Raw genomic sequence first — 26404 nt, 5'->3', positions numbered from 1 at the left:
TAATATTTTATTAATGTCTTTCTAATAAGCATAGCTATTAAAGTATATTTTAATAAACCAGATTATATTAAAATTTAAAAATCGTTTGAGATAATTACTTTATTCCTCTGATTTTTAATAGATTGTTCTTCAATTTCTTGTGATATTTAAGATATCAATCTTAAAATATAAGAAACCTACTGTTCTTAAAATATAAAAAAATATAAGAAACATTATTTTATTATGGTTTTTTTAATCATTTATAATTTGAATATTATTATTGTAATAGCATGACTTCTTAACAAAATTTGATATCAAATTTCACAAAGAATAACGCGCGTCGCGTTTTCATTCTATTTATTAATTCTGAGGTACACTGTAATATTTTTTTTTCCTAAGAAACATATGTGTACATTTGCATTAAACAAAACCAAGCTAAACTTTAATTAACTTACCGGTACACCAGCTGGTAAAAAGCGCTCGAGAGAGGCGAGAGGTATGATAAAACAGTCGCGGTCCAAAGTGGCTAAGGAGATTGGTTCGCCTCGTGGCGGGCTGTTTCCGGAGACCACCAGGGGTGTATAAGTACCGGAAGTACGGTTTCCGCTGAAGGATACCTGCTAAAGCGATAAAATAATTAAACAGTTACGCTTGATGTACGTAACATTTGCTAGCGTCCGCGACTAAACGCCGCATATTGTGAAAAACAGAATCAGTCTTACATATCGAGTTGTTACATATTTAATATTTCTTAAATTAAGTATTAAATTCAGGAGAGAGTTTGCGCAAGGTCAGCACGAACATTGGTAATTAAATGGAAATATAAAACATTCGAAACATGCCTGAAACAAAAACTCATCCAAGATTTATTGATCTTAATTCTAATTTTAATTATTCATCCCGTTCAATTAAACATGTCAAACATATATTTGTCCTTCAAAAATGAATTTTTATTAAAAATATCTGAAAATATATCTATGTTTAAAAATTTATCTTTATTGCGACATTGATATAATTTACATGATTTTTATCGATGCAAATTAATGATGTCGCCTTTACAAATCTTATAAGGAAAGGACTCTCCTCTTTGCCTGCGAAAATATATTTACGAACGTAAGATAAATTTCACATTGCATTTTTTAACCATTTTTAGAAGTTGAAAAATTTTACTGCACTTACAAAGATCGATGTCAGTTTACGACATCATAGGTCACCGTTACAGGATTAAAAATAAAGGAGCTGGGAGACATTCTAGTGTGTGCAGGAGGTTCAGGCGCGTGGACATGTCTAGCAAATACGTTCACAGCAGGTGATAGTAAAGATGTCAGGGTGATACGTGCCCGAATAAAATGGAAATAGGCCGTAGATATAGGCAGAATGCGCTCGTCGTAATCGGTATTCGCACGTACGCGCCGCTTTGCGCCCGACTCGACTTACTTCTTACTACTTGCGCCAAAACGTAGACGGTCATCATTGATAGTTTCGGCCTGCTCGCGTCTTTTCCACCGTTTCACGTAAAGTCTTGTAGGCTTTATAGCTTTACAATTTACGAAGTCCGAAGTTGCGGTGCAAAGCGATTTACGTTGCATGTCAATTTTGCAAGTGCACTCGGTGTTAACGATTGATCACATCACTTCGCAATTTTTCATCCTGCGGCCGGCAGCCGTGAGACCATCGTCTTTTATAAAGTAGAACCGAGTAGAATAGATACAGAAGGGATTCATTTTAGAAGTAAAATAATTTATTATTTATTCTTTTTTACATTATAGACATTAAAATTTCAATTTCCTTATTATAATATTCCCTTCCATCAACTTTACTTACATTTTAAATTATTTTGATTATCTAATACAAATTTCGGTGTATCCTACTACAAGAAAGTGTATCTTTCCGTGTATCTTTCTATGTATAGAAATATGCATGTGTGTTAATTGTGTGTTACTGCAACAGTGCATGCATAGAAAATACATACGTGCGCATCGTTAATGTATTGTGCGAAAGACATACATATGGCAAAAAACTTCCACGGTCGATAACAATTTACATGCTGTTTAGTGTGCAAAAATAGTATATCGGATAACTGTAGTAACTGCAAAACTTCTATTTGCTATGCGTTTGCACGCACGGTACATAGCGACGTTTACGTTTATCTTAACGTAGCTTTATTTTGATGGTCAAACTAAAGTAGCACTATCAAGTAGTTTAATCGATCTAGTTGCAAGCGGGCTATCGGATCACGTATAGCATTTCATTGAAGTATATAATCATTATCTCTTTTTAAATATCTCTTATTAAATTGAAGATATATCGTTGCGTAGATTAAAATATGTATTTACTGCATTTTCTTCGATGTTCTTCGAAAGGTCCATAAACAAATGTATAATGCCTGAAATAATTAAATTTATGCAAATTCGCTGATTCCTTATCATGCATATTTAACAAATTTTTCATGATAATATCTTCAAGTCTAACATACTTTTTAATATCTTCAATTCTAACATACTTTTTATATATAATCTTGCAAGAAAAAATATATATCAAATCAAATAAAGAACAATGCTTAAAAATTAAAACTATAAATATAATTTAGTTTGTTAATTATAAATTAAGACGTTTTGTATGAAATTTGAAAATTTTTTTGCAATTTTTTTTTTTATTCATTAAATATGCAATATATAACTAATTTTGTTCTCGTGTGTGGAAAAAAATTATTTAAAAGCGTCTCTTTCAATTTCCTACTTTCTACCTCCACGAATTTGGAATAAATAAAATAAATTTATAAAAGGCCATTGAATTGTAAATATTTAGTTATGTTATACCTTATTGTTAAGTAAACACAAAATATACGCGAAACACCTAACGCGTGATGCTTGTTTCATCTGTACACTTGTTTCTTTAGAATGCAAGTTTTTGTTGCATGCATACGCAATTCTCACCCGTGCTGATAGCGTTGCTCGCATCGTGTTTTCTGCACTCGCACGTTCAATCAATATGCAGAAAAAGCGTGTCTGCGTGCTTTGATATTTAATCGTGTTGCGTTGGGCATACATGATGGTAAATGTTCACGGTGTGCATCGCAAAGGTCACAGGTCGCTACACTGCGGTCTCCGTCGGACCGTGAAAGGCCGCAGCAATACTTCAATCGTAAATTTCCGCACTTACATCTTTCGTGCGGCACGTTCTTTTCGATCACGCGAGAAGTTTAACAAGAGAAATTTTTATTACGAATTCTACATATCACGCTGTATTCTCCCGATACTTTTTATCGATACATTTCTAGATTTAATCGCAACAAATTCAGTGCTGGAATAAACTGTGACGCGACATATCTTAGAATTAATAATTCGATTACTCTTTATAATAATTTGGGACTATTATTACTTAAATTGTCATTGTTTTCTAATTTTGTAATAGACCGGCTGAAAATACTTGAAAACGTGAAGCATTATTGTTGCGAATTTGCCGATTACTGAAAGGATTAAACTCGTCCTTAAATTTTGCTTGTCGACCAAACGATGTAATCGTGAGCTTCATTGCATCGTAACGCGCCTGTGTAGCACGAAAATGTCTCCTTTTGTATGTAGAATACGACGCAGTAAATATTCGCGAAGACATCGCGATGGAACGTGATATGGGCGAATTTGGGATGAGTCGATAGCATACAATGACAATGGCATAGACATTAATTGTCGAACATTTAGGTCGCAGCGAATTTATGGCACGTCGTCGGATTCGCCACGGATGTGCAATAAGATAGCGTCTTTGCGTGTCATTTAAGTTCGTCTAGGTGTTATTTTATGTCATTTCTTCTATAAACAGTCTTCTATTTTCTTTGTAATTCTATCTTATTGCAAAATTTTTCGCTCTCCAGTGGTCTGATTAATGGAGAACGATATAACTTGGTTTACAATACGACGATAATATAACAATTAATCTATCGAGATTTATTATATTATCCGATTAATTTTTACTTTAATTCTTAAAGAAATTAATTTTGCCTAAAGAAAACAGATATTTGAACATATAATTAATTGCATAATTTTTCGCATCTACAATAAATCATTTGTCTGGTTAATACAAAATTTAATTATTTTCTGATTAGAAAATAATCTCAATTATAAAATGAAACAACTGTTATTAAACATAGAAATTATTTTAATGATAGAATGGCAAGTCTTCTTTTATCGCATAATTTGTGATATTGGAGTTTCTTGCCCTTATATAGGCGATAGTTCGAAGGTAATGAGATATATCGAACGAAGTCGTGACGAACAACCTATTCGCAACGTTCATCTCGTAGATTAGATAATTCTAACATCATGGAAAGCTATAGCGATCGTAAATTAATTTAGTTGCTGGATAATTTTGGTCGATTGTGCAGGAAATTACTATAATTAGGGTTAATTGCACGGTATACAATGTTATCGCGACAATTTTCTTTGTGACTTACGTTACAAGATAAATGCTTATTTGTGTAGTTTATTGGCGTGCCATTTTACATTGTACGCCGCAACTACAAAGTTATCGTTATTTAAAGTTTTTTGCTAGATCAATAGATAGACAAATTGAAATATTTCTCTCTTGAAATCTCATAAGTTTTATCACAAGAATATAATATGAGAAAATAAATGTTCGGAGATAATACGCGCTTAAACAAAAAAAAGTTCCGACAATTTTGAATCAATAAAAACTTATTAAAAACTTTGTTGAGCATTTAAAGAAAAAAATCCAAAAAATGTTTTCCTGGACATTTCCTGGAATTTGTTACGAATTTTGATTATACTCACCTGCCTGGACGCGATCGGAGTGGGTGGGTCCGACAGTTCCTTCTGCTGACCGATCTGATTTTGTTTTCTTCTGGCCTGATTTCCGGTCTGGCCGCTCTGCGCGGAACCGACGGGCCCGCCACCGCCCCATTTAATCACGTGAGGGCCCGAGTTGCGGCGCGCCGGCGGGCCCAGCCGCTCGCCCGGTTCTTCGGGTGGCGAGCCGAGTGTCCCACCTGCGGGCGGCGACAGGAATAAGTGAGTACGATAACCGTGCCCCTGGTGCTCGTGATCGCCCATCAACGGAAAGTATCCGAATTCCCGACTGCGTCGTACGCCGGGCCCACGCACGCCGCCGACCGACTGGCCGATACCGCCGCGCGCCACGCCGAAACGCGTTCCTATCTGGCCGAACGAGGCCCCGCTGGTCCCGTAAGTAGTGGTGCCCAGGCCGGGCCGGACTTCTCCTAGTCCTCCTCCAATTCCTCCTCCACCTAGTCCGCCACCACCGAGTCCCTTCTCTCCCCCGAAGTTCTTGCGGAACATAAGATTCATGACTGACTTCGGTGCGCGATCTCAGGTCGTTGACGTATTTCTCGTGATGTGTATAAGTGTTATATATATATATATATTTTTTTTTTTCTCTTTATTTTTGCTCGACCATTCGATACGCTTGATTCGACGGGTGTTCGAAGATGCGCGTGGAAAAGAGGCAGTGGTAGTGGTGGCGGTGCGCGACGATCACAAGGATATATATATGTATATATATACGAAGGGGTAACGTTTTTTCTAACCCTTTCCTAAATCTCTCGTTAAACGATTTCGTGTTGGATTTTGCGGTTTCTCAAGACAAGAGCTCTCGCTTTTTCTTTTTCTTTTTTTTTTCTTTTTCGACTCTGCACGCGCCGACATTCGCTTAACTCATGGCGAAATGTACTACGAGTATAACGATCTTGATACGTTACAAATGTCAACTTGGGCATATGACGTCGCGCTCGAGCACAGGAGAAACCGACGTGGTGCAATGTCGGACGACATTGGGGTCGGGGGTTTAAGTCACTCGTGCGATGGCACTGACAGTGAATCCCGGTAGCGAACGGTCGGCGCACTTAACTTTTACCGACTTCCTGCTGCCGTGTGGTTTTAAAGCACTCACGTAGCTGATCTAGGTCGAACAAGAAGAATGGTAGCAATCTTGTACCGCGCGATTTTGGTCGAAATTCTCGGAAGATAATCGACACTTGACCCCAGAGTACTGAGAATAAGTAAAATGTATGTACAACATGTATAAAGTTAAAATTTATTTGAATCGGAATAAGTTTGAGTCTCTCTTTTAATGTTTTACTAAATACTTTGTACCAAATTATGATGATATTAACACTATAATAACATAATAACACTGCACAGCGTAATCAATTTTTATATTGAAAGTTAATTTTTAATATTCAGAAATATGTCACATGCGCGATTATTGCATGATTTAATAAAAAAAGTCTTGATAAAGTAGGCATGATTGTCAGTTTTTTACTTTTTGTTGGTTATTCAATTAGAAAAAAGAATATCAAGGGAAGGAAGATTGAAAAAAATATTAGAAGATAAAAATTAAAAACAAGATCATGCATTGAAAGAAACGATTTAAAATATAAGAAAGTCGATTTTTTAATGCATTATCTTATTTATAATTTAATTATCTTTCGAATAAATGTACACATCGCACATCGTGAGTCACTAAACTTTGCTATGTGTAATATTATTTTTTTCATTTTTGGAACAAACTTTACTATATATATGAGCGATTTAATACGAAAATTAGGACATGTTTATCACGATTTAAAATATAGAACAATTATTTAATTATCCGGAAACTGCTTGATGAAATCATAGCGGGAATTTATTAGTTAAATTGAAATCGTTGAATAAAGCGTTGAATAATTTTAATGTATAAAATAATCGCATAAATCCTTTTTATACTTTTCTAATTCGGTGCATTCCAAACAGCGATATAAAACACACACATTATCAATTTCTTCCTGTTGTTAGATGTCCTTTGAAATATTATTTTTAATATTTAGCAGCGTGTATATATATATATATATATATATATATATCACGTGCGTTACAAATAATTTAATATTTAAGAGAGATATTTTTATATTTATGTATTTCACACTGAAATTTATTTCAGTTTAAAATTATCACACGCTCTTGGCAACATTCCACTTTTTTTAAGAGATTAAATTTGTGAAGAGACATTTAAATTGAGTTAATACATAACGTCGGATTAAAAGTGGCACGAGGCAACGCGCGCGACAACTAACGTTTTGCCTCTTCCTGGGAGAACTGTCTCGTTGTAGGAACGGCACGAGCTTTAATAGCGTGTCTCTCGATTGATTTAAAGTAGGCTGCTTTGTCATAGTAGCATACGGCACAGATATATGTGGGTGCGTGAAAACGAGAGATCGGCTACAATTTAGTCTAACGCTCAGTATTTTACTCGATAATGACAAAGACAGGGGGTACAATTTGTATTGACTCGTAATGAATATTTTTGGAACAAACTGGCTACACTGTTAAGAAGATTTCTTACAATCATCTCTGATGAATAAAAATTTCATTTTTATCTTCTAATTTTATTATTCTACCAATGATGCGTAAATCTCTTAATTAATAGTATAATTTAAATGATTAGTAAATATAAATTAATTAATAAGTATAATTTAAGAAATTCTGCTGGAAATCATTTTCTAGTAGAATTTTTGCTAATTATTTTCATAATACTTTAATTCTGATAGTGTTTTAGTGTTTTAGTTAAAGTTTGCAAAAAGTATTTAGTAAAGCGTAGAATTCAATGTTCAAAGTAGGCGGTATATGTGTGTTCCGAACGATATTCCAGTGATACATACACATATTTTATAGATCAAGTGTACTATTCTGGTATTCTAGGGGCAATTTTTCGATATTACTTGGAAACGAGATAAAGTTCTTGCAACTTATAACTCTTCCTTTAAACGCGTGTCTGATCGCTATGACAATACAAATTAGTTAACGAGGTAAATGCCTTTTACTATTTTATCTGATCTATAGCTGGTAAGGTACGTGACCGTGAGTTTATATTAGTTATCGAACTTGAAGCAAGACTGTTGTTTCTATTATTTATACAAAGTATACCGATAATAGAGATAAATCTTAAAAAATATTAGAACATCTAAATGGGAAAGGTTTTCTAATAAATTTCGCTACATTATTTTTGCATCTATTTAATTTCAATAAAATGTCAAAACATTAAAAATTGGAAATGTAGAAGGCAAAAAATAAAACATTGAAAATTAAAAATTATCGACATATATATTTATAATTAATTTTTGTCATTAACATTCTAACGACGTGTAAATTGTGCATGCAGTTTATTTATTTTTAATATCTTAAAATTAAACATATGACGTTATATAAAATAAATAATATGTATAAAATAAATAATTTGTATCTCGTCAGTTTGATTAAAGTAAAGAGAATGCTGAAGCGGGTAGATCGAAATGTCTAAATCTTTTAGTTAGTAATTACGTGTGAGAAAAACAAATCGTGCGAATACCGCAATGCTATAGCAATGAAGTACAGAAATTTATCCCGCTGACTTCTACAAAATCCTGCTATTTCGTTCCACTATCGAGTCACGTACCGTGGAGAAAATTCAACTTTTCTCGGCAGTGCCGAGATCGAGATTTATCTTTGAATTTACGCTAAAGCGCATATGCTGTATCAAATATTGTCATAATGGCTGTAAAAGCATATATAAAACTATAATAAATTATAAATACATCAAGAATTGTTCTAGTCATCATTCTTCGTTAATCGCTAATTAAATTTTAAATATTAAACACGGAACATTAATCACGTTTTAACTGTAATTATTCTACTCGACAAATATTCCAAAATCCAACAGTTAAAGTTAAGTTAAATCAAGAAATTATTGAATTGTTCCCTAATATCTCTTTAATCATTTACGTTAAATTATAAGTAAAAGCAATTTTTTTTTATTTTCATTATATCACGTGCCATTAGTGTTATCGATTAGTCGTTTTAACAACTACAAATGAGAGACTCTATAATTTTGATTGATCGTGCCAGCTATCATGACTTTTACTTTTCTACGCAACGCAATACCAAACGGATACAATATCAACTTTTTTCGGAGAAGAGAATTTTGTACTTGATAAAACTAAATTCGAATATTTTTTTACGGAATCTCGATTGTTGCACTAACTCGACCGACCACGAACGACTGTAACTGTTGAAGGAAACGGTCGACCAAACTCCATGCAAATTTCGAAGTTTTATACGAGGAAAAAGAGGGACAAGCAGGCAGCTGTCTTCCCTGATAATATGTGAGTGTACATGGACAAGGGCGAGACGGTCGTCTATCATCGCTGTCGGAATGCCATTACGAGCGAAACGGCACCGACATAAAACTCACAGTTGATTAAAAGCTATAATTATACATAGGGAACGACCCAAAGATCCATGAATATTTTTTTACAATATAACATGAGGACACAGTGTATGACAAATTGACAAAGGAATGCTTTATTACTTGACGAGAACGAAAGCGGAGGGGAGGGGGATAGGAATGATCGATGGATGATTCAAATTGATCTGTATTACATACGTAAGAAAGAAACGTCCCAAAATTTGAGATATGAATAAAAACAGGTATGCCGTATCGTGAACTAAAAAATGGGGAATTGTAAGTTACGACAAGAGCGTGAGCATTGTCTCGATTTGTTGAATATATTCGAACTTCCGTACAAGGACACGGAAATATTTTACGCATAAATTATATGAAATTATATACCGCGATTACGTCGGGGAAAAAAATAGCAAAGTTATTGCTACGAAAGAGCGGGCATTCGGGATGTCTGCTTTGCTTCGATCGATATTATATTGAAATATTCACAAGTAACTCGATTGGCGTGAGTGCACAGCCGCGCGTTGCAAGGTAAAGCACGGAATAATAGAAAATGACGATTGTTGAGTACTTTTGCCTATATGTGCTTCCAACATCGATGACTGCAGCGTTCGCCCGAAGACTTTAGACACTTCGCGTCGCACAATTTCACATTTGTGTAATTTCGTTTCACTGCGTAAAGTCGCAAACGATATCGTTCGTATCGGGTATACGCTCAATGAGCATTGAATTCCGCGTTTACTTCTGATTTCTCGGAGACAAGCGAGGAAAAATAAAAATCACGATAGACAGTATAGAGGCATTTATGAAACGTGTGTTTCCGTGCAGAGATCGATCTCGTATTGTGTTGTATTCTACACTACACGCGATTGATGGCAAAGTTTGGATTCGGGCGTCTTCGCCGTGACGCAAACGGCGCGCTTTCATCAGTCACGACGTGACACTTGGATCGGTTTTGTGGCCCCTGATGACCGGCGAAATGTTGTGCAAACGCGTGGCAAATTTCTACGTGGCAAGTTTCAGCTCGAAAATTCCGAACGTTAAAGTGCAAACTTAACTCGAATCTCGTCGGTATCGTGCGCGATCTTGCGACGCAACCGGTTTTATCGTCATTCGGATAGATTAGGACCGCGTGACGAATTCAAGATAATTTGATTATCGGATGAATATCGAAAGAATACGAATTGAATATCGCGCTGGTACTCACGGAACACGTGCTCCGCGCGGTAGATCGATAGCACGTCGATAGCACGTTGAAATATTCACACGCGCGACACGAATGCACGCACCACCCTATCGCGAGGGGCGGATTCACGGGGTGACAGAATGACAGCGCGTATAATGGTATCCCGATATACATTGCGCAGGATGAAAGGAAGGCTGTTTTTTCTACGAACAACAACACGAGAGAACACGACGGGGGGAGTGGGGGGTTTGGAGAGCAAGAGAGCACAGATACACTCACGATACACACGTGTTTTACACGCGGTAGATCGATACTGTATTGAAATATTCACTGTGTAACGCGATGTGTGCCGCGACGGCGATACGTCAAGGTCCCTCCACGAAGGTTATTATCTCCAGCTCGTCCAGACTTGCGCTCGATCTCGGCATGCGAGGCCACGCGATGTGATCGGCTCGACGGCGTTAATGGGCGATGGAACTTCAGATCTAGAGTACAATTCCGAGGACGCACTCGCGGTGCTGATCCGAGCGAAAGCGCGTTTCCTTCACTTCGCGAAAAGCGCGCGGGGCGAAGGGCGCGGAGAGTAAGGGTGAAAAGTAGCGGAACGAGTGGAGACTCCGACGGCGCACTCTTGGTGAACGACACCCTCGCACTGAGACGTGCACGAGGCGTCGCGACGCTCCCCAGGGTCGTAGAAACCGCGGCCCCCCCCCCCCCCCGCGACGCGCCGCGGCTACAGACACGAGACACGTGGGAGTCGCTGCACGATGCCCGCCTAATTCACGATACGCGAAGTAATCGCTCTCGTGTGCAATCTCGATAATATCTCTTTGTTGTCGGAGGAGCGACTAAGCTCTTGCACGTCGTCGCATTTGGCGAGCGCTGTTAGCGACGATAATATCTATTTTAGAAGCACTCTGACGCAGATAGGCATATTTGAGGGCATGCGGTTAAATTGGAGATTAATTTGTTCTGATAAATCATATATATATATATATATATATATATATACGAACGTTGTCATATCTATTTTGAAGAAAATATTGCTTTAAGAACGTAGATGAGAATATATTCATTTCTGGCACTGTTTCTGGATTGTAATTATACCATCTCGCGATATTGAGAGAATTTTTAAAAGGAAATTTACTTTGTAATATTTCTATTAAAATTAATCGGTGCTTTTTAGTATTACAGTCATTTGAGTGTAATGTACAAACATATATTAATATAAATTTTCTGTAGTAAGTGTAATTTTATTTATAAAGAAGAGCGAGAAAAATATAAATCTTCATTAAGCGAGATTTTCGAGAACGAAAACACGCATCTTAGATTCACTAACATGTAAACAGTTCTTATCACACTTGTAAAATTATAGACTAGTAGATAATATCAAACTCGTAAATGTATATTCAAATTATCTTTTATAGATATCTCTTACATTTTCTTCTAATCAACTTAAAAGATTTTGATAAAGCTCTGGATTCTTTATTCAGGACATTTTTGACTACAAAGAATATATAAAGCTATTTATAATACTTTAGCGCATTTAATTCGTTTTTTAATGAATATTTTTTCTAAAATAAAATGGAATAATATTTATAATATTTAATAATCCATTATAAAAAAAATAAATTTTTATTTAATGATAAATTAATCTGCAATATTATCTGTAAATAACAGCAGCATTAAACACGATACGATTGTTTGTTTGCTAACTAGATTTTCGCGATTTTGTGTAATGCACATAAATAGTTAGAATCGCATGATTCTAAATATTTATGTATCATTAATTACGGCGTTAATTACAGAAATGTAACATATTGATCATTTGCAAAATATCGTAAAATTTATTATACTGTCATCGTGAAAAAAAATAATCATCGCAAACAGAAATAGCAAATTCTTTTGCATATCGCAGAATTCTCATTAGTGTCGCTGTTTCAATTCTAAGCTTGTGAGCTGAGAACAAAAGTAGTATTCATAGCAATGCTCGTAGAATACAAAAATAGTTTGCCATGTATTTTTACGAAAGTTAATTCACAAGGCAAGTGAGGGAATTGAGCACTAAGCCGCTTTAACAAAGGCATCTGTATCACTTTTTTTGCTGAATATATAAAGCAAAAGTATCCATATTACAATTTGCAAAAGTAATAAATAATTAGATAACTAGAATGATTATAAAAATGATATAGTAACAATAATTATTTTATAATTATCTAAATATTAAACTAAAAATTACAATTTCATAATTAATATCTATTATATCATATCATAAGTATCATATATCATAAGTGATATCTATTATTTATCTATTAAAGTAACTATGAATATTTTATCGAAAACATATCAGTTATTATTTTTGACAATAAAGCATTGATAAATATTTTATCTGCATTACGTTATCAGTAAATGTAACGTTCGCGGATGATGAATTCTGGTCACGAATCTGACGGCGAAGTTGTCTATTCACCACATCGGAATTGGTAGTTTTCTGACGTTGTAAGACGAAAGCTGCCTGCCAAGAATCACACGCTCGCGACTGACAGACAAGGTAGTTTTTTTTTTCCCCCTGAAGAAATACGTCTTTCACGGGTCAATAGTTACAACGACACGATGTGCATGTCGAGAGAAAGAGATGGACGAAAAGCGGAAAGCACCCATCGCACTCAACTGCCGCGATTGTTGCACTTCGAAGTATTTTATTTTACTTCAAGTTTCACCGACTTGGCACACCTACCGAATCCAACAAAACGATCCACGTTCTTGGATGTCTGTAGCTAGAAGTACCTTCAATTTATCTCTTTTAATTAAAGACATCCTCCTCTTATTGCCTTATCTTGTTTCATTGAACCTATTTGTGCTGTTTCTTAACTCACGTGGTTTGGCACACGATTACAGAGAATCGTAGAATTTAAGGTCTACTTCCGCGGAGACCTTAAATTGTCAGGCCATAAATTGCCTCGAATCTAGGCAAGTAGTGTGCGACCGACTAGACCTTTTGGTTTTGTAGCCCCTCCCCCCCCCCCTCGCCCCCGGCGCCTCCCCTGCAGTCGAACTTTTTTTTTAAGGGGACAAAACCCGCCGTTATATTTATGCGCCGCGACACAACTGTACACTTATTCTTGGCATACGCTTGAAAACCTAAAATTGTTGCAAGTATTAATAGCGCGACGGTAGGACTATGAATACCTCAAGGTGTTCATGGCAGACAACTCTCGTATTGGCGCAAATCGCTCGGACGACATTTGAAAAGCATCGATCGGAAAGTGTCACGATGAAAGATCGATCGACCTCGATCGAGGGAGTTTACTGGAGTTTATCGCGCGATTCCGTTTCGACATTTCGATTCGCGAGGCATTTCAACGCTTCCTTCGCATACTTTATTCAACTTTGTACGAGTCATTAACTCTGAAAGCAAAAGGATTTTCGTATCGTATCTTTACCGCACGGCTTCGAATCATTTTATTGATTTCACATCGGACGATCGAAATAAAATTTAGAAATATTTTTTTAATAATTTCTTTAGTAGGTAGGTTCTTAGTAAAAATGTGTTTAAGTGGCAAGGATATAATATAAAAAGAATTGCATGTGTGACCAATTTCTAAAGATGTAGTATTACATACTACATGAATACTACATGAATATGATACGATCTGTAAATATGCTCGCATAATTCTACATTGTTAAAGATCTGAAAACGAGAAAGTAAATTTGAAAGACTGTTGTGTGCGCGCTCGCTTTTCGAATTACGACATATTCAGAAATGCGAATACAACATCGATTAGGTTGCAGCTTGCGTGCGTTCTGTAACCTTGCATGAAAACCTGGCATCATCCTGTGACTTGCTATATCTAACGGAATAAATAACATTTTTAGGAAATGCAATAGATTATTATTTTAAGTAAGAGTAAAGAGCATCTCTCGCGCTTGTCCATATAGTAATTTCGAAATGCCTAAAAGTTGTTATAATTAATTACTTGACGAAAAGGCAATGATGGATCGAATCCATTACTTGATTGCGTCTTCTGGATAAATTTAATTATTATTATTATGTATCAAATACAGTTATTATAATTCTATAATTAGCATTTCTTTAATGTTGAATTTAAAAAAAGAAAACAGAAAGATATATATTTATTTCCTATTATTATTTTTGAAAAATCATTTTAATTTTCAATAATGAAACAGCATATTTTTTGTTAATTTATTCTGATTTAAATACTCCCACACCAATACAGTTCTTCATTAAATTTCGTGTTTACATTAGTTCATTATGAAACCACCTGTAACATATTTTGGCACTCTATCCAATCCGTTTTTATGTAAATTTATTAGAGAGATATCTAGAGCTATAAATCATTTCTAAATGAATTCTGGGTGTTTTTGTGAGGAAATTTAATTTTATCAAACTTTCAGTATCACGGAAGGATGTACCATGTTTCATCTATGCACGAATGATATCGGTATATTGAGTACAATGTCGATATATTTCAAATGGCAAAGAATAAAAAAGGAGACGATATTAATCAGATATATTTATTTTCTATAAATGTGCAGAGATGCAAAGAAGAACATACACGTAGAGAAAAATATACGTGTACAAAACGTATTGATATGTCATATTAAACGATAGAATTAGTTTTTATAAAAAGACAGAAATGTTATTATTTATTATAAGGAAGTACAGTATCATATTTTAACAAAGTAAATTTTTCTATCATCCGTTTTTATCAAATATTTTTTACTTTTTACAAAATTCTTTTATAATATAAGTGAATAATAATATATAAACGAATAATAGCAAAATTATCGCAAATAGTTAATAAAATGTGAAATATTTAGAAATTATAGAATAGAGAATTAAGTGTCGCCATATAGTCAAGTCTATTTAATCCAAAGGTTAAAATAACCTTGATGATATTTTATATCGTCTCGCACGATCTGATTTGCGATCGACCACAAGTTTATTTCACTCTGATGTGAGATCATTGATCGATGTGAGAGCATTGAGCTAAAAAACATCGCGCGTTTTTTTACTCTAATTTTTTATTTTAATCTGCAGATTTTAAGTTCTGTGTTATGACCTTCAGACAAATTCGTCACGGCTAATACGCAATGCCGCGCTTCAATTACATTCTATTTTCGTTATGTCTAGCCCAAAGACGCTCGCTCTTGCTTAAAACAAACTGAATAAATTTATTTTTCTTTTTTTTATTTTAATTTTAATTTTGCCGAATTATTTTCTGCTCTAAAAATTAATTTTATATTCTTTATATTTTATATTTATAGCTATTTATATACTTAATTGTGGTGATATTGATTTTTTTCTTTTATTTGATTAGAAAGAAATACACTTTGGAAAATTGTTCAACTATGATTAAATATTTAAATATAATCATATATATAATTAAACATATATTTTGATAATTTTCTTAATGATTGTAAATTAATGAAATCTAGTATTGTAATATGTAAAACAGTGTGCCAGAAAGCAATCGAGTGTGTCTAGACTGCAGTGATATAATGTACGTAATACATAATATACATAATACATAAAGCATTATTCTCCAGATGTTGGGGAATATATTGAAAATTTATGCGTGAGGACTGTATTTCAATGAAACCCGCGAATTTCGCCAGCTTTACCGCAGATCTCGATCTTAAATGCATGAACGAAATTTGGTTAATGTATGTATGAAACCTAAGTTGAAGTGCGGTAGAAATCTTGTTAACCATTGCTTTATCACCACGACGTATGATTTAGGAAAGGACTCTTATTACGTTGCACACAGTTTAAATTTGCGGGTAATTTAGATGATTGATAGTGTATACTATTCATATATTAGTTTTAGTTGAGTGAAAGTTCTCATTGCTTTTGCTTAAATTTGCAAACACGATGTGAATATTATGCAAGCCGCGATAAGTTTCCATAGACTTCACGTGTGTATCCCTTGATAGTCATTACCCGTTTCGCTAAATTACTATCTCAGACAGCTATCCGCCTATCTATTTAATATTAGTCTACAAGAATCATTCAAATTAAAGGCTATTTAGAAAAACGGATTTAATTATATAAAAATTGATGCTTGTCAAATTTATTATTTATAAAAATCCAATATAAAAGAATATTCAAGCTTAATTGTATATTCATTTTCATAAAAAAGAATATACGCTATAAAGCTGGTAGTAATAATTATTGAATATGCAGAAGAATAATATTAGTAAATTGATTGAGATAGTATTAATTGCTACGATGGGAATTAACAATCGTTATAACTTTGCGCATGCTAATTAGATCGTACTTATTGCTATCTAAGCGAAGTTTTTTATTCACGGACAACATGTGTCGGGACAAACGGACTGAGGTTCGCAAAATTCTGCATGTTTGAGGTAAACATGTCACACCTGGCGAGGTGTGATAATTTATTCGCACATAAAAAGCTCTGGGGATCACAGAGCATTATTTAGCAACGCAATTATGCTTGTCTCCCAAACTTCATTCTATGACAGAACTGTCAACACATTTTGAATTTTATGTTATCTTCTATCATATACATAGTAATACAATTTGAAATTAGGACACGTTATCCTGACGCAGTTTCGAAATTTTGAAAAAATTAAAACTTCGCAGAGACGATAGAAACTTCAGCTTTAATTAACGATTTGTTATATAAACGACGGCTATGATTATTTATTATGTATTTTAAATAAATTATACACAGAAATAAAAATATTAATAATGATTATATAATGATTATATATATTACACAATATAGAAATTAAAATTTCTGCCGTAGTTATTTAATTACATCTATAGATGCTAAAATTATAAGACATTATTTTATAGTCTAATTATTTCATTTAATGACATTTAATATTTTTGCGCCAAATAACAGATATCTATGTCTCATTGAATCAGATTTTATATACAATTTAGTAAATGCAGCATAATGCGTAATCCGATATTATTTTTTAATAAGAACAAATTGAATATTTACGTAAAATTTTTTACTTGTAAGTACATTAGAAAAAACATAAACTTCTTATTACTAAAAAAAACTACAATATCTAGTATTTTAAAAATTGAAGTTTTATACTTTACCAATTTTGACCTAACTAGATATGTTGAACTTTATTCTTTTAACAATTATCTTTGAAAATAATGTGCAAATAGTGCGCAATGCAATAAATAATACGCAAAGATTAAGAGTTTATCCTCTACGTCATTCTCCGTTACGGTGTAACGATGTTACAAACAGAAAGTGCAATTAATCCAGGAACACTGGTGGGACTCCGGTTAACGTGTTCCATTCCACGGTATGCTATAAATCTTATCGCGCAAAAAGTACGCGTGAAATACAAGAGTTTTAGCGAAATTACATAGTACAGTCGCGTGTGAAAAAATCAGGAATACTAATGTGCAACCGACATATCAGAATGCATACAGAACTTTTGAGAATTGGCGGGACACAGCGCTGTCCCTGTAAAATATGAAGTTAAATTTCCCAATTCTGAAACAGAATATGCGTGCTACTAAAGATGGAACACGTAAATTTAATATATAGGATATTGAATGAAATTCTGTTACAATTTTATGTAACTTTTATGTAACATTTTATGTAACTTTAGAAGGAATAAAAGTTAAAATATAGTCATGAAAAATTTGAATCATGCAAAAATCAAAATATCGTGACAATATCGTAATATTAAATTATAAATATAATAATGGCTAAAACAACATATATTAGAATTTCTTCTTGCTGATTGCTGTTATTAATGTTAATAATGTTTAGAGGATGTTGAAATTAATACAAAATTGCGTACTCGATGACAAATTAATTAGTGAAGTATAAACATTAAAAGATTCGTTATAACTGATAAGTCTTTTTAACTATTTGTGTATGAATAATTGATTTTCTTTTACGTAAAGCTTGATTTACTCTAAATTGAACGATTGGAGTTGTTATTTTATCATTTATTATTATTAATTTATTTTATATTGCACATATTATAACTAATATTTTTATAAATAATTGTTTATACGTTTTGATATGAGATATTTAATAACATGTAAGAATTGATATTTATCTTATATATTTTCATTGAAATTAAAAACATGTTTATATCAACTTATACACTGATATTTCAAAGTTGCTATGCAACTCGGAACTATATTGGTTATGTCATCCTATGTATATCGAATCTCGCAGAAACGTATACATCGAAGATTGATCACGAGCACCTAGTTTTAGTTTGCTAATGCTAATCGTTATTGATTGCATCACGTAATTAAATATGATATCGCTTCCATTCAATTATAAACAAGCATTGCACAACTCTGTATATACGTAGGGGGGTAAAAATACAATACGAGAGAAAATGCAAAAATCTAACGACATCTAAACATACAATAAACGTGAATCTAAAACTATCTAGAGAAATCGCTCGAGACTCGTAAGGTTAGTAGAGTAATTTTTAAAACTTATTCAATATTGAATATCTTATCTGTACATGATTATACCTAGTTATACAGAGCGCAGCAATTTTAATATTAAAGGGTGAAACGGAGAGATGAAACGATCAAAGACTAAGTGATATCGATTATAGAATGCGCTCACCTGTGTCGTATAGCGGGCACGGCATATAGCCATACCGTTGTTCGGGATGTACAACGGACTTGTTCCTCTGTCCGCTGGTCATCGTGGCAAATTTGGTCACGTATTGCAGGAGCTTATCATAGAAGAGTAGAAAGGTCGTACGGATTATCGTTAACGAAGGTCGCGGGCACGCCGGCCTCTAAGGTGCACTTGACTTGGAGCTTCTTATCGTCGACGGATGATAGGAGGATGATTATCCGGAGGTAGTCACGCACGATTGCATCCTGCTACGACCGTCTACGAAACGTTGCATCGCTTGATCGAGCCACACTAGCGAATTAACTATTAATTAACACCTGGGCACCATTCCGATGCCAATTAGTAATGCCTGCCTCTCTGCTTTAAAGCCTGGTGAACACGTCGTCGCTTAATTAGCGCTGAAATAAATAATTGGCTGATGTCGCTTGTGCCTCTTCCTTTCTTGTTCGTGTTTTGCTGTTTTCCGTCACGACGTAGACGACCAATGTTTTGCTATATTTGTCTTGCGTAAAAAAATGCACAGATTTTTATATCAAATTAGTTATATTCGCTTTTTGATTAGAATACGAATTAAAAATGATCGACAAATTGAAAATTTGTTTAGAAAAATTATGAAGTTTTGCAAATTCAAAATAAACAAAGATATCCACTCATGAAATAAATTTACAATATTAGTGAGTAAGATTTATTTACAAGTCTTCCTATTTTTCTTAAAAATATGCATGATCTAATTTATAATATTTGATTTATGATAATTTACTTTTTTTTTAAATCTGAAGAAGTTAATCCGAATGTTTGTAAATTTGCAAATAATTTTATTTAAAAAATTAAATATTTATTGCATAATTTTTCTTTCTGTAATTAGATTTTTATGTGTGTAATAAAAATATAATAATTTATATATTTTTTTATAATATTTTATAATATTTATTATATATAACAACTTTTTTTTTTAAACACTCAATGAATTATAAAATAGTTGATTCATTTTGAAATCTATTGAACGAAACCGATAAGCTTATTGTTATATTTTACTTTTTAGTGAATACGAAAATGCAAAACACGAATTGAATATAAGATAAACTGATATCCAAAAACTATAAAAAAAGTAGTTGCGTGAAATTGGTAATTTTAAAAGTCGTTGTATACAAGTGATACTTGACTTATAAGAAATTTCTAAAAGATCTTTTTAGTTAATATGTATTAGGAGTTTTATCATATTTTTATTTCCTATCTTATATACGTAAACATCTTTTATTGAATACGATATTTTATTATTGCTAATCCGTGTGTTTGATTAGGCAATTGAGGATTAAATTTAATAAATAAAATTAATAAATGGATAAATTTAAAGTAAACTACTATAATTACTATATCTATCTACTATAATTTATCATGAATATCTTTTAATTGAAACTAAAGTCTTTAACTAAAGTCTGCTAATGAGTAAAATGTCATCGACTCGTTGTCACTTTACGATCACGTTTTATATACAAGTTTTATATTGCATTTTGTATATACAATACACATTTCACACATCTGTCCTAGTATCAATATTGTAATTGATATCAGTGCAGTTGCATCTATCTCAATTACTTGCTTTTTCTGTTGGCATGGTGAACAATTTAATCGTGGTTTGCAGAATATTAATATAAATGTGGCAAATTTTTTTTTCGATAAGGAAAATGATTGATATTTGTTACGATTATCTGTATTAATATTATTTAAAAAATAATTTGACTTAATCTAGAAGATTAATTTTAAAAAAATTCTATTTCCATGAAAAATATAGTTCTATTAATATGGAAATGTTATAAATTAACACAATAATCTTACATATATATATATATATATATATATATAAAATCTTATAGCCAACATGTTGGCTTATTTCAAATAGCATCTTATTTTCATCTCTTTCAAATTCTTATGCAGAATTCATATGGAAAAAGTTTAGTTTCGTAATCTAGTTAATCAAAGAAATTTCATTCAGTTTCAAAGATATTAAAATCTCAACAATTCCTCTTTTCTATTTTACTTAGCCAACTGAAGCAATCCACGCTTTCTTTTCCTTTTGTAATCTGTTCCGCATATTAATTCGTTGTTCTTTAAATTCTTTTTGAATATTTTCAAATTCTTCAAAAAAACGATAGACATATTCAGAGATAAGATTATTTCCAGAAAAACTTACGTGTTTGATAAGAAGATTTTTTTCTTGGATCTTGTAATTATCATCGAGTTTTAGAAAACTCGCTAACTTTAGAAAAATTTCGCTTTGACGTTTCTGTATATTTTGTAGATCCTTTATCAGCTTCTCCGAAGTATCTTTGAATTCTTTAAAGGAACCTAGGCTAGATTAATTGCAAGGAGGTTTTCGTGGTCCTGGAGCGGATAAATTCTCGTGCGGATAAACGCCGCGAGAGTATCTCTCTCTCCTGCTGGCGTTTAATCTATAAATGTACCACGTGGATTCGGCCTTTCGAGAGTTCCCTTCCGAAGCAGCGCGAACTCCTCTATCGATCGTTTTACTAGCGAACACAAATTTCCGTTATTATATTTTCGTGTATATTTCTTGAATCGTGAATTGCAAGGGGCACCGGCGTACACGCGTGACCAACGTGCGTGCCCGTACATGCGGGGTAGACGCGCGACGAACCGTTCCGTGCACGCTCCGACGCTGTACTGGACCGAGTGAGGTGAAATGGAGAATGAGAGGAGAGAGAGAGAGAGACGGAGAGACGCATATCTCTACGCGCGTACGAGATGGAGAGACCTAGGTGCGAAAGCAACGAAAACAGCTGTAAGGGGTGAAGAGGGGCGCGAGGGAGGAACGCGGGAAATCGAAAGAGAAAGAAAGGAGCCGAAACGAAAGAAGAGAATAGTTAATCGTAGAAGGAAAGTAGAAGGAAAAGGGGGGGGGGGTGAGTGAAAGAGAAAGGGAGAGAGAAACGGAAGGTGAGGAAACGGGGGGAACGGGTGATGGGGGATGCTGTGGTTGCGGGGCGAAAAACCTCTCTGTCTCACTCTAGCCTCGCCGCAGCGATGCGTCGCGGCGCGCATCATACCCCTTTTCGAGCCCCGAACGACTAACCAACCACCACCTCGCTCTATGGTCCTCTGCCCTCTTCTCCGCAGCCGCGAGAGAGCTCCTACACCAACCACCCCCCTATTCTATGTCGCAATGTATCCGCAGTCGGAAGCAGAAAGCCCGGTGACTTCAGACCGGTACCAAACGATACCTACAAGCGCCTACAATTTTTTTCACGGCATTTTAAAAACTTTATTATTATTGCCGTTAAGTGAACTTTTTTTGAAAAATTCTTTAAATCTTTATAACAATTAATCGAAATTGACTCCAATTTCGAGTAAAAATACTTTTAAGCTATTTATCTAATTCAATGTCAATAATTAAAGTCAATGTAAAGAATAATCTATTTCCTAATAATATTATCAATGCTACTAATTTTAGGCTACTATTTATTGAAGATTAGAATACAATTATTTATAATTTTGAAGATAAAAGCTTTTGATTTTAAAGGTAAATATGGAAAAGAGCTAACGTTATATCGTTATATCGTGATGCCGTAATAATAATGGTACATATCATCTTACGCTATTCGAAAATGCATTATTTTGAAATTCGAGTGTAAAAGTATTTTACTAGACCAAAAAGAATTACAGTTAAAAAGTTTATATGCTCTCATATTCGATACGTTAAATGCCAGAGGGAAAAATGCGATTTTGCCAACACAATTTTATTTGAAACGACGCCAGACACTTTTTAAAGGTATTTCGCAGCTTATTGTTGTTGTGAAAAAAGAGAAAATAGCGTAAACCACAAATTGAGAAAAATATTAAATAAGAAATAACATTAACGGATAGATCTTTGCTATTATATACATATATTATTATATAATTAATATTCTATATTTTATAATAATTTGATCTGATTTTTTTTTTTTACTTATTAATATTATGTCATGAAATATAAAAAAGTACATATATATAATAGAACGTATTTAATTAAAATTAATTTAAAATATAAAATTATAATATTCAGTTAGTTAAATATTTCGGAACTGGTTAACACTTAATGCAAATTGCTCCGCTTATTATTCCTCACAACGCAATCATATTTTACAAATAGCAATTATCAGCTGGCATGATAATTCCTATGATTAACGATTTATAAGCATATCGCACGAGACGACAGTGTGTTCCGTATGTTTTATTTATTTGATGTGAACAAATTGATAGAGAACGCGAATTGTATGTTTCAGTGCAATATTTATGAACAATAATTATTTCTTCAATGTTAACATAAATTAGAATAATCTTACATTATGTTTTACGTGTATCATTAAATTAAACATGAATTATTTATTATCTTTGGATAAAAAGTACAGGGATAAATTATCAGATCGAATGTAATTCAAATAAGAAAAGATGTGTATAACGTCTTTTCGTAAAATTTTTATGTCATTTATTGATAAATCGTATATTTCTCTGACAAGATTATACATTGCGTTCAATTAATATCGAGATACGCACAATCATAATTCTAATTAGTATATTCGAGTGTTTATTAGTAGTAATTATTACAAAAATAATTTTAAATAAAATTCTAACAAATTAGAAAAATGTTTTGAGCACATATAATTTATTATACAAATGTTTATTATACATATTTATTATACATATAATGCTATTCATAGAAAGCATATAGAAAATATATTCTTAAGTTTGTCTTTTGAAGTTTCTTCTTTTTCAGAGTAGTTTGTTCAGATTGAAAAGCAAGAGTGTGAAATATCACCGCAATTTTGTGGAGATACTTCACGCGGTCGAAGTCAGGTTTAAGAATACGCACGAGGTAGAAAGTAAACTTCTCTTAATGAAAGAAATAATTTATGTTCTTATTTGGAAAAATTTCGTGCTTCCGAAATTATTTCGCAAAAATAAAACAATTACTAATAAAATAAAATACTTACCTACTTAAAGTACTTCTTGCATACTTGAATTGGAAAAATATTATGAGATGATGTAGAAGTAAGAATACTCAAACGTTTTGTTAAACTTTTACGATTATGTTGCTTATTCATTACATAAATGTATATTTAATGTATATATATATATATTTTGTAATATATATTTATATTCTTAAATAATTATGATAATAAATTAATTTTTTTAAATAAGACTAATAAAAGTAACTGATATAAAATTAAAAAAGGAATTTGAAAAGAAGGAAATTTGTTTTATTTTACATTCTTTATAATTAAAAAAATAATAAATTCAAGATTAAAAATTATTTGATATTATTTAAAATTATTTGTGCATTTTTTTATATGTTCTTTTTAATGCATAACAAAAATAAAAAACAAATTTCATTTTCTGACTTTTTAGAAAGATGTTCTATTGTACAAGCATTATTTATAACGTGTATCTATAAGAAAGAAACAAGATTGGAAATAAGCTGAAATGAGAAGGTTGATGAGAATAAAATACCCTACCAGTTTAAATGAACGGCAACAGTTTCGACATTGTAGTGTGAAGAAAAAGAGAAGAAATGTTCCGTATATATATATATATATATATATATATATATATATATATATATATATATATATATTAGCGACAATGTGCAGTTGGCGATCTCGTATAATAAAAAACCACGATCAATAGATACCACATAGATACCACAAGTGACAATCTTTATGGTTGTAGGACAAAATCAATCTAAATTTCTTTTACTTACGAATTTTACTTTACGAATCATTAGTTCATTTAGATGAAAAATTAAGGAAGATAATTAAAGATGAAAAAATATTTAAAAAGTATGAATTATAGAGCATGGAAAATAATAAGAGAATAAATATTTTTGCATTTATAAATGTTTTATTACAAATATAAAGAATACAATAAAATTGTATGACACAAACATACAATTTATTAAAAATTGATAGAAGCTAACAAGTCGCATTTATGTTCTCGTACTTATCGGACATTGTGTTGTCTTTGATGACCAAAATTTTCGTTATTTTTCGTGATTTGTTTTACATAGCAGCGAGCTGTCTTCTTGAAGCGTTATGGCAGAAATATGCCAGCCGGCATCTCGGCGAATATCGTAACTTCACCACGTGCCTCATTCGGCATTCAGTTTTCTAAGGTAAATAGCACGGTATGCCGAAGAAAAACAACATTGCATTTCCATATCACTTCGCCGTATCACCGTTATACATCTGTGCAACGCGATGCGTCATTTTGTTCGCGGTAAATATGTTTATTTTCATAGAATATCACATTACAAACGAGACTAGCGTGCAGCCACGCCGTGATAATTCATGATTTTACGTGTCGGCATGATTCACATTCTCCCAGGAGACAGAAGTCCATGACTTTGATGTATTGGCAAAGGCTTGTCGTTAAGTATATAACACATTATCCGTTTGGTACTTTTGTTTTAGAGAGAGAGAGAGAGAGAGAGAGAGATCGTTTAAATATAGATATACATATTCAAATGTAAAACTTAATTAACTTGGATAATAAAATAATAATTATTTTGATATTTTTTTTTAATTTATTAGAAATTTTACAAGAGGAAAAAGAGCTATATATTTTCAGATTTGATAAAATTTAATGCTGTTTACAATTTTTGATATATTTGGCGAAGTAGGATAAGACGGGGTAAAGATAGAAGGAATTAACGCAATCACAATAGTAAATATATTTCTTTTAATATATAATCTATAGGAGGTTTATTGTACACACGATTTACATATCTTTGTTAACGGATTTATTTCCTTGGCATCAATCGAATTGTCCTAAATTGTCCTAATCCATTTCTGAACGATTAGAGCTCATGACTTTATAAAAATACTATATAACATATGTGCGTGTATATATAGTATGTGTGTGTATATATATATATATATATATATATATATATATATATATATATATATTAACAACTAGGAACACTAGGAACGGATTTCACTTTTGAGCAATTTTTTTAAACTTAAAGAATAAAACGCCGTTAACAATTTGACCTGATTAGAATCGGCTTTAAAACTAACTAAATTCTTGATAATCTCATATTATTTAATGTGAAAACTATTTATAAAATTATCTGATAAATATCTATATTTTTATAATTTGTCTAAAAAAAGATAAGAAAAGTCTGTATAAAGGAACGATAAAAAAGTTTCATATTATCACAAAATAAATAAGGCTTCGCCAAAATGTTTCTCGCTTATCTATAAAAAGTTTAGCTAGTTTCAAAACCAGGTATGGAATGGCACCCTTATACATAAATTAGCAAATTAATATCGGAAGAGATGTGTGCTTCGTGAGATTACGTATATGCTTATATGCATGT

At 32.8% G+C, this 26404-nt stretch overlaps 2 protein-coding genes across 18 annotated transcripts in view; one reads left to right on the top strand and one right to left on the bottom strand.

Moving 5' to 3' along the window:
• The window catches only part of LOC105433253 (uncharacterized), a 28801-nt gene extending 6875 nt beyond the window's left edge, over positions 1-21926 (bottom strand). For 2 of the 14 annotated variants that reach the window (XR_016140223.1, XM_089081163.1), the window contains exons 1-3: positions 9779-11286; positions 4767-6000; positions 435-599 (exon numbers count right to left, since the gene is read on the bottom strand). Coding sequence is in view for 13 of the 14 variants with exons in the window: in XM_089081163.1 (XP_088937289.1) it covers positions 435-599; positions 4767-5300 (699 nt within the window). In the remaining variant the exon portion in view is untranslated. Of the gene's footprint in view, positions 1-434; positions 600-4766; positions 6273-6716; positions 6791-9778; positions 11287-19011; positions 19532-21220 lie in introns of those variants that run through there. The other 12 variants (XM_011648447.3, XM_011648448.3, XM_089081166.1 and 9 more) reach the window with 12 other exon arrangements.
• The window catches only part of LBR (lamin B receptor), an 87676-nt gene that overhangs the window by 2985 nt on the left and 58287 nt on the right, over positions 1-26404 (top strand). The gene's annotated exons all lie outside the window — the stretch shown is intronic.

Source organism: Pogonomyrmex barbatus, unplaced genomic scaffold (genome assembly GCF_055798465.1).
Source record: "Pogonomyrmex barbatus isolate J1 unplaced genomic scaffold, ASM5579846v1 scaffold4, whole genome shotgun sequence".
Lineage (NCBI taxonomy): Eukaryota > Metazoa > Arthropoda > Insecta > Hymenoptera > Formicidae > Pogonomyrmex > Pogonomyrmex barbatus.
This window is presented reverse-complemented; position numbering and strand designations above follow the sequence as displayed.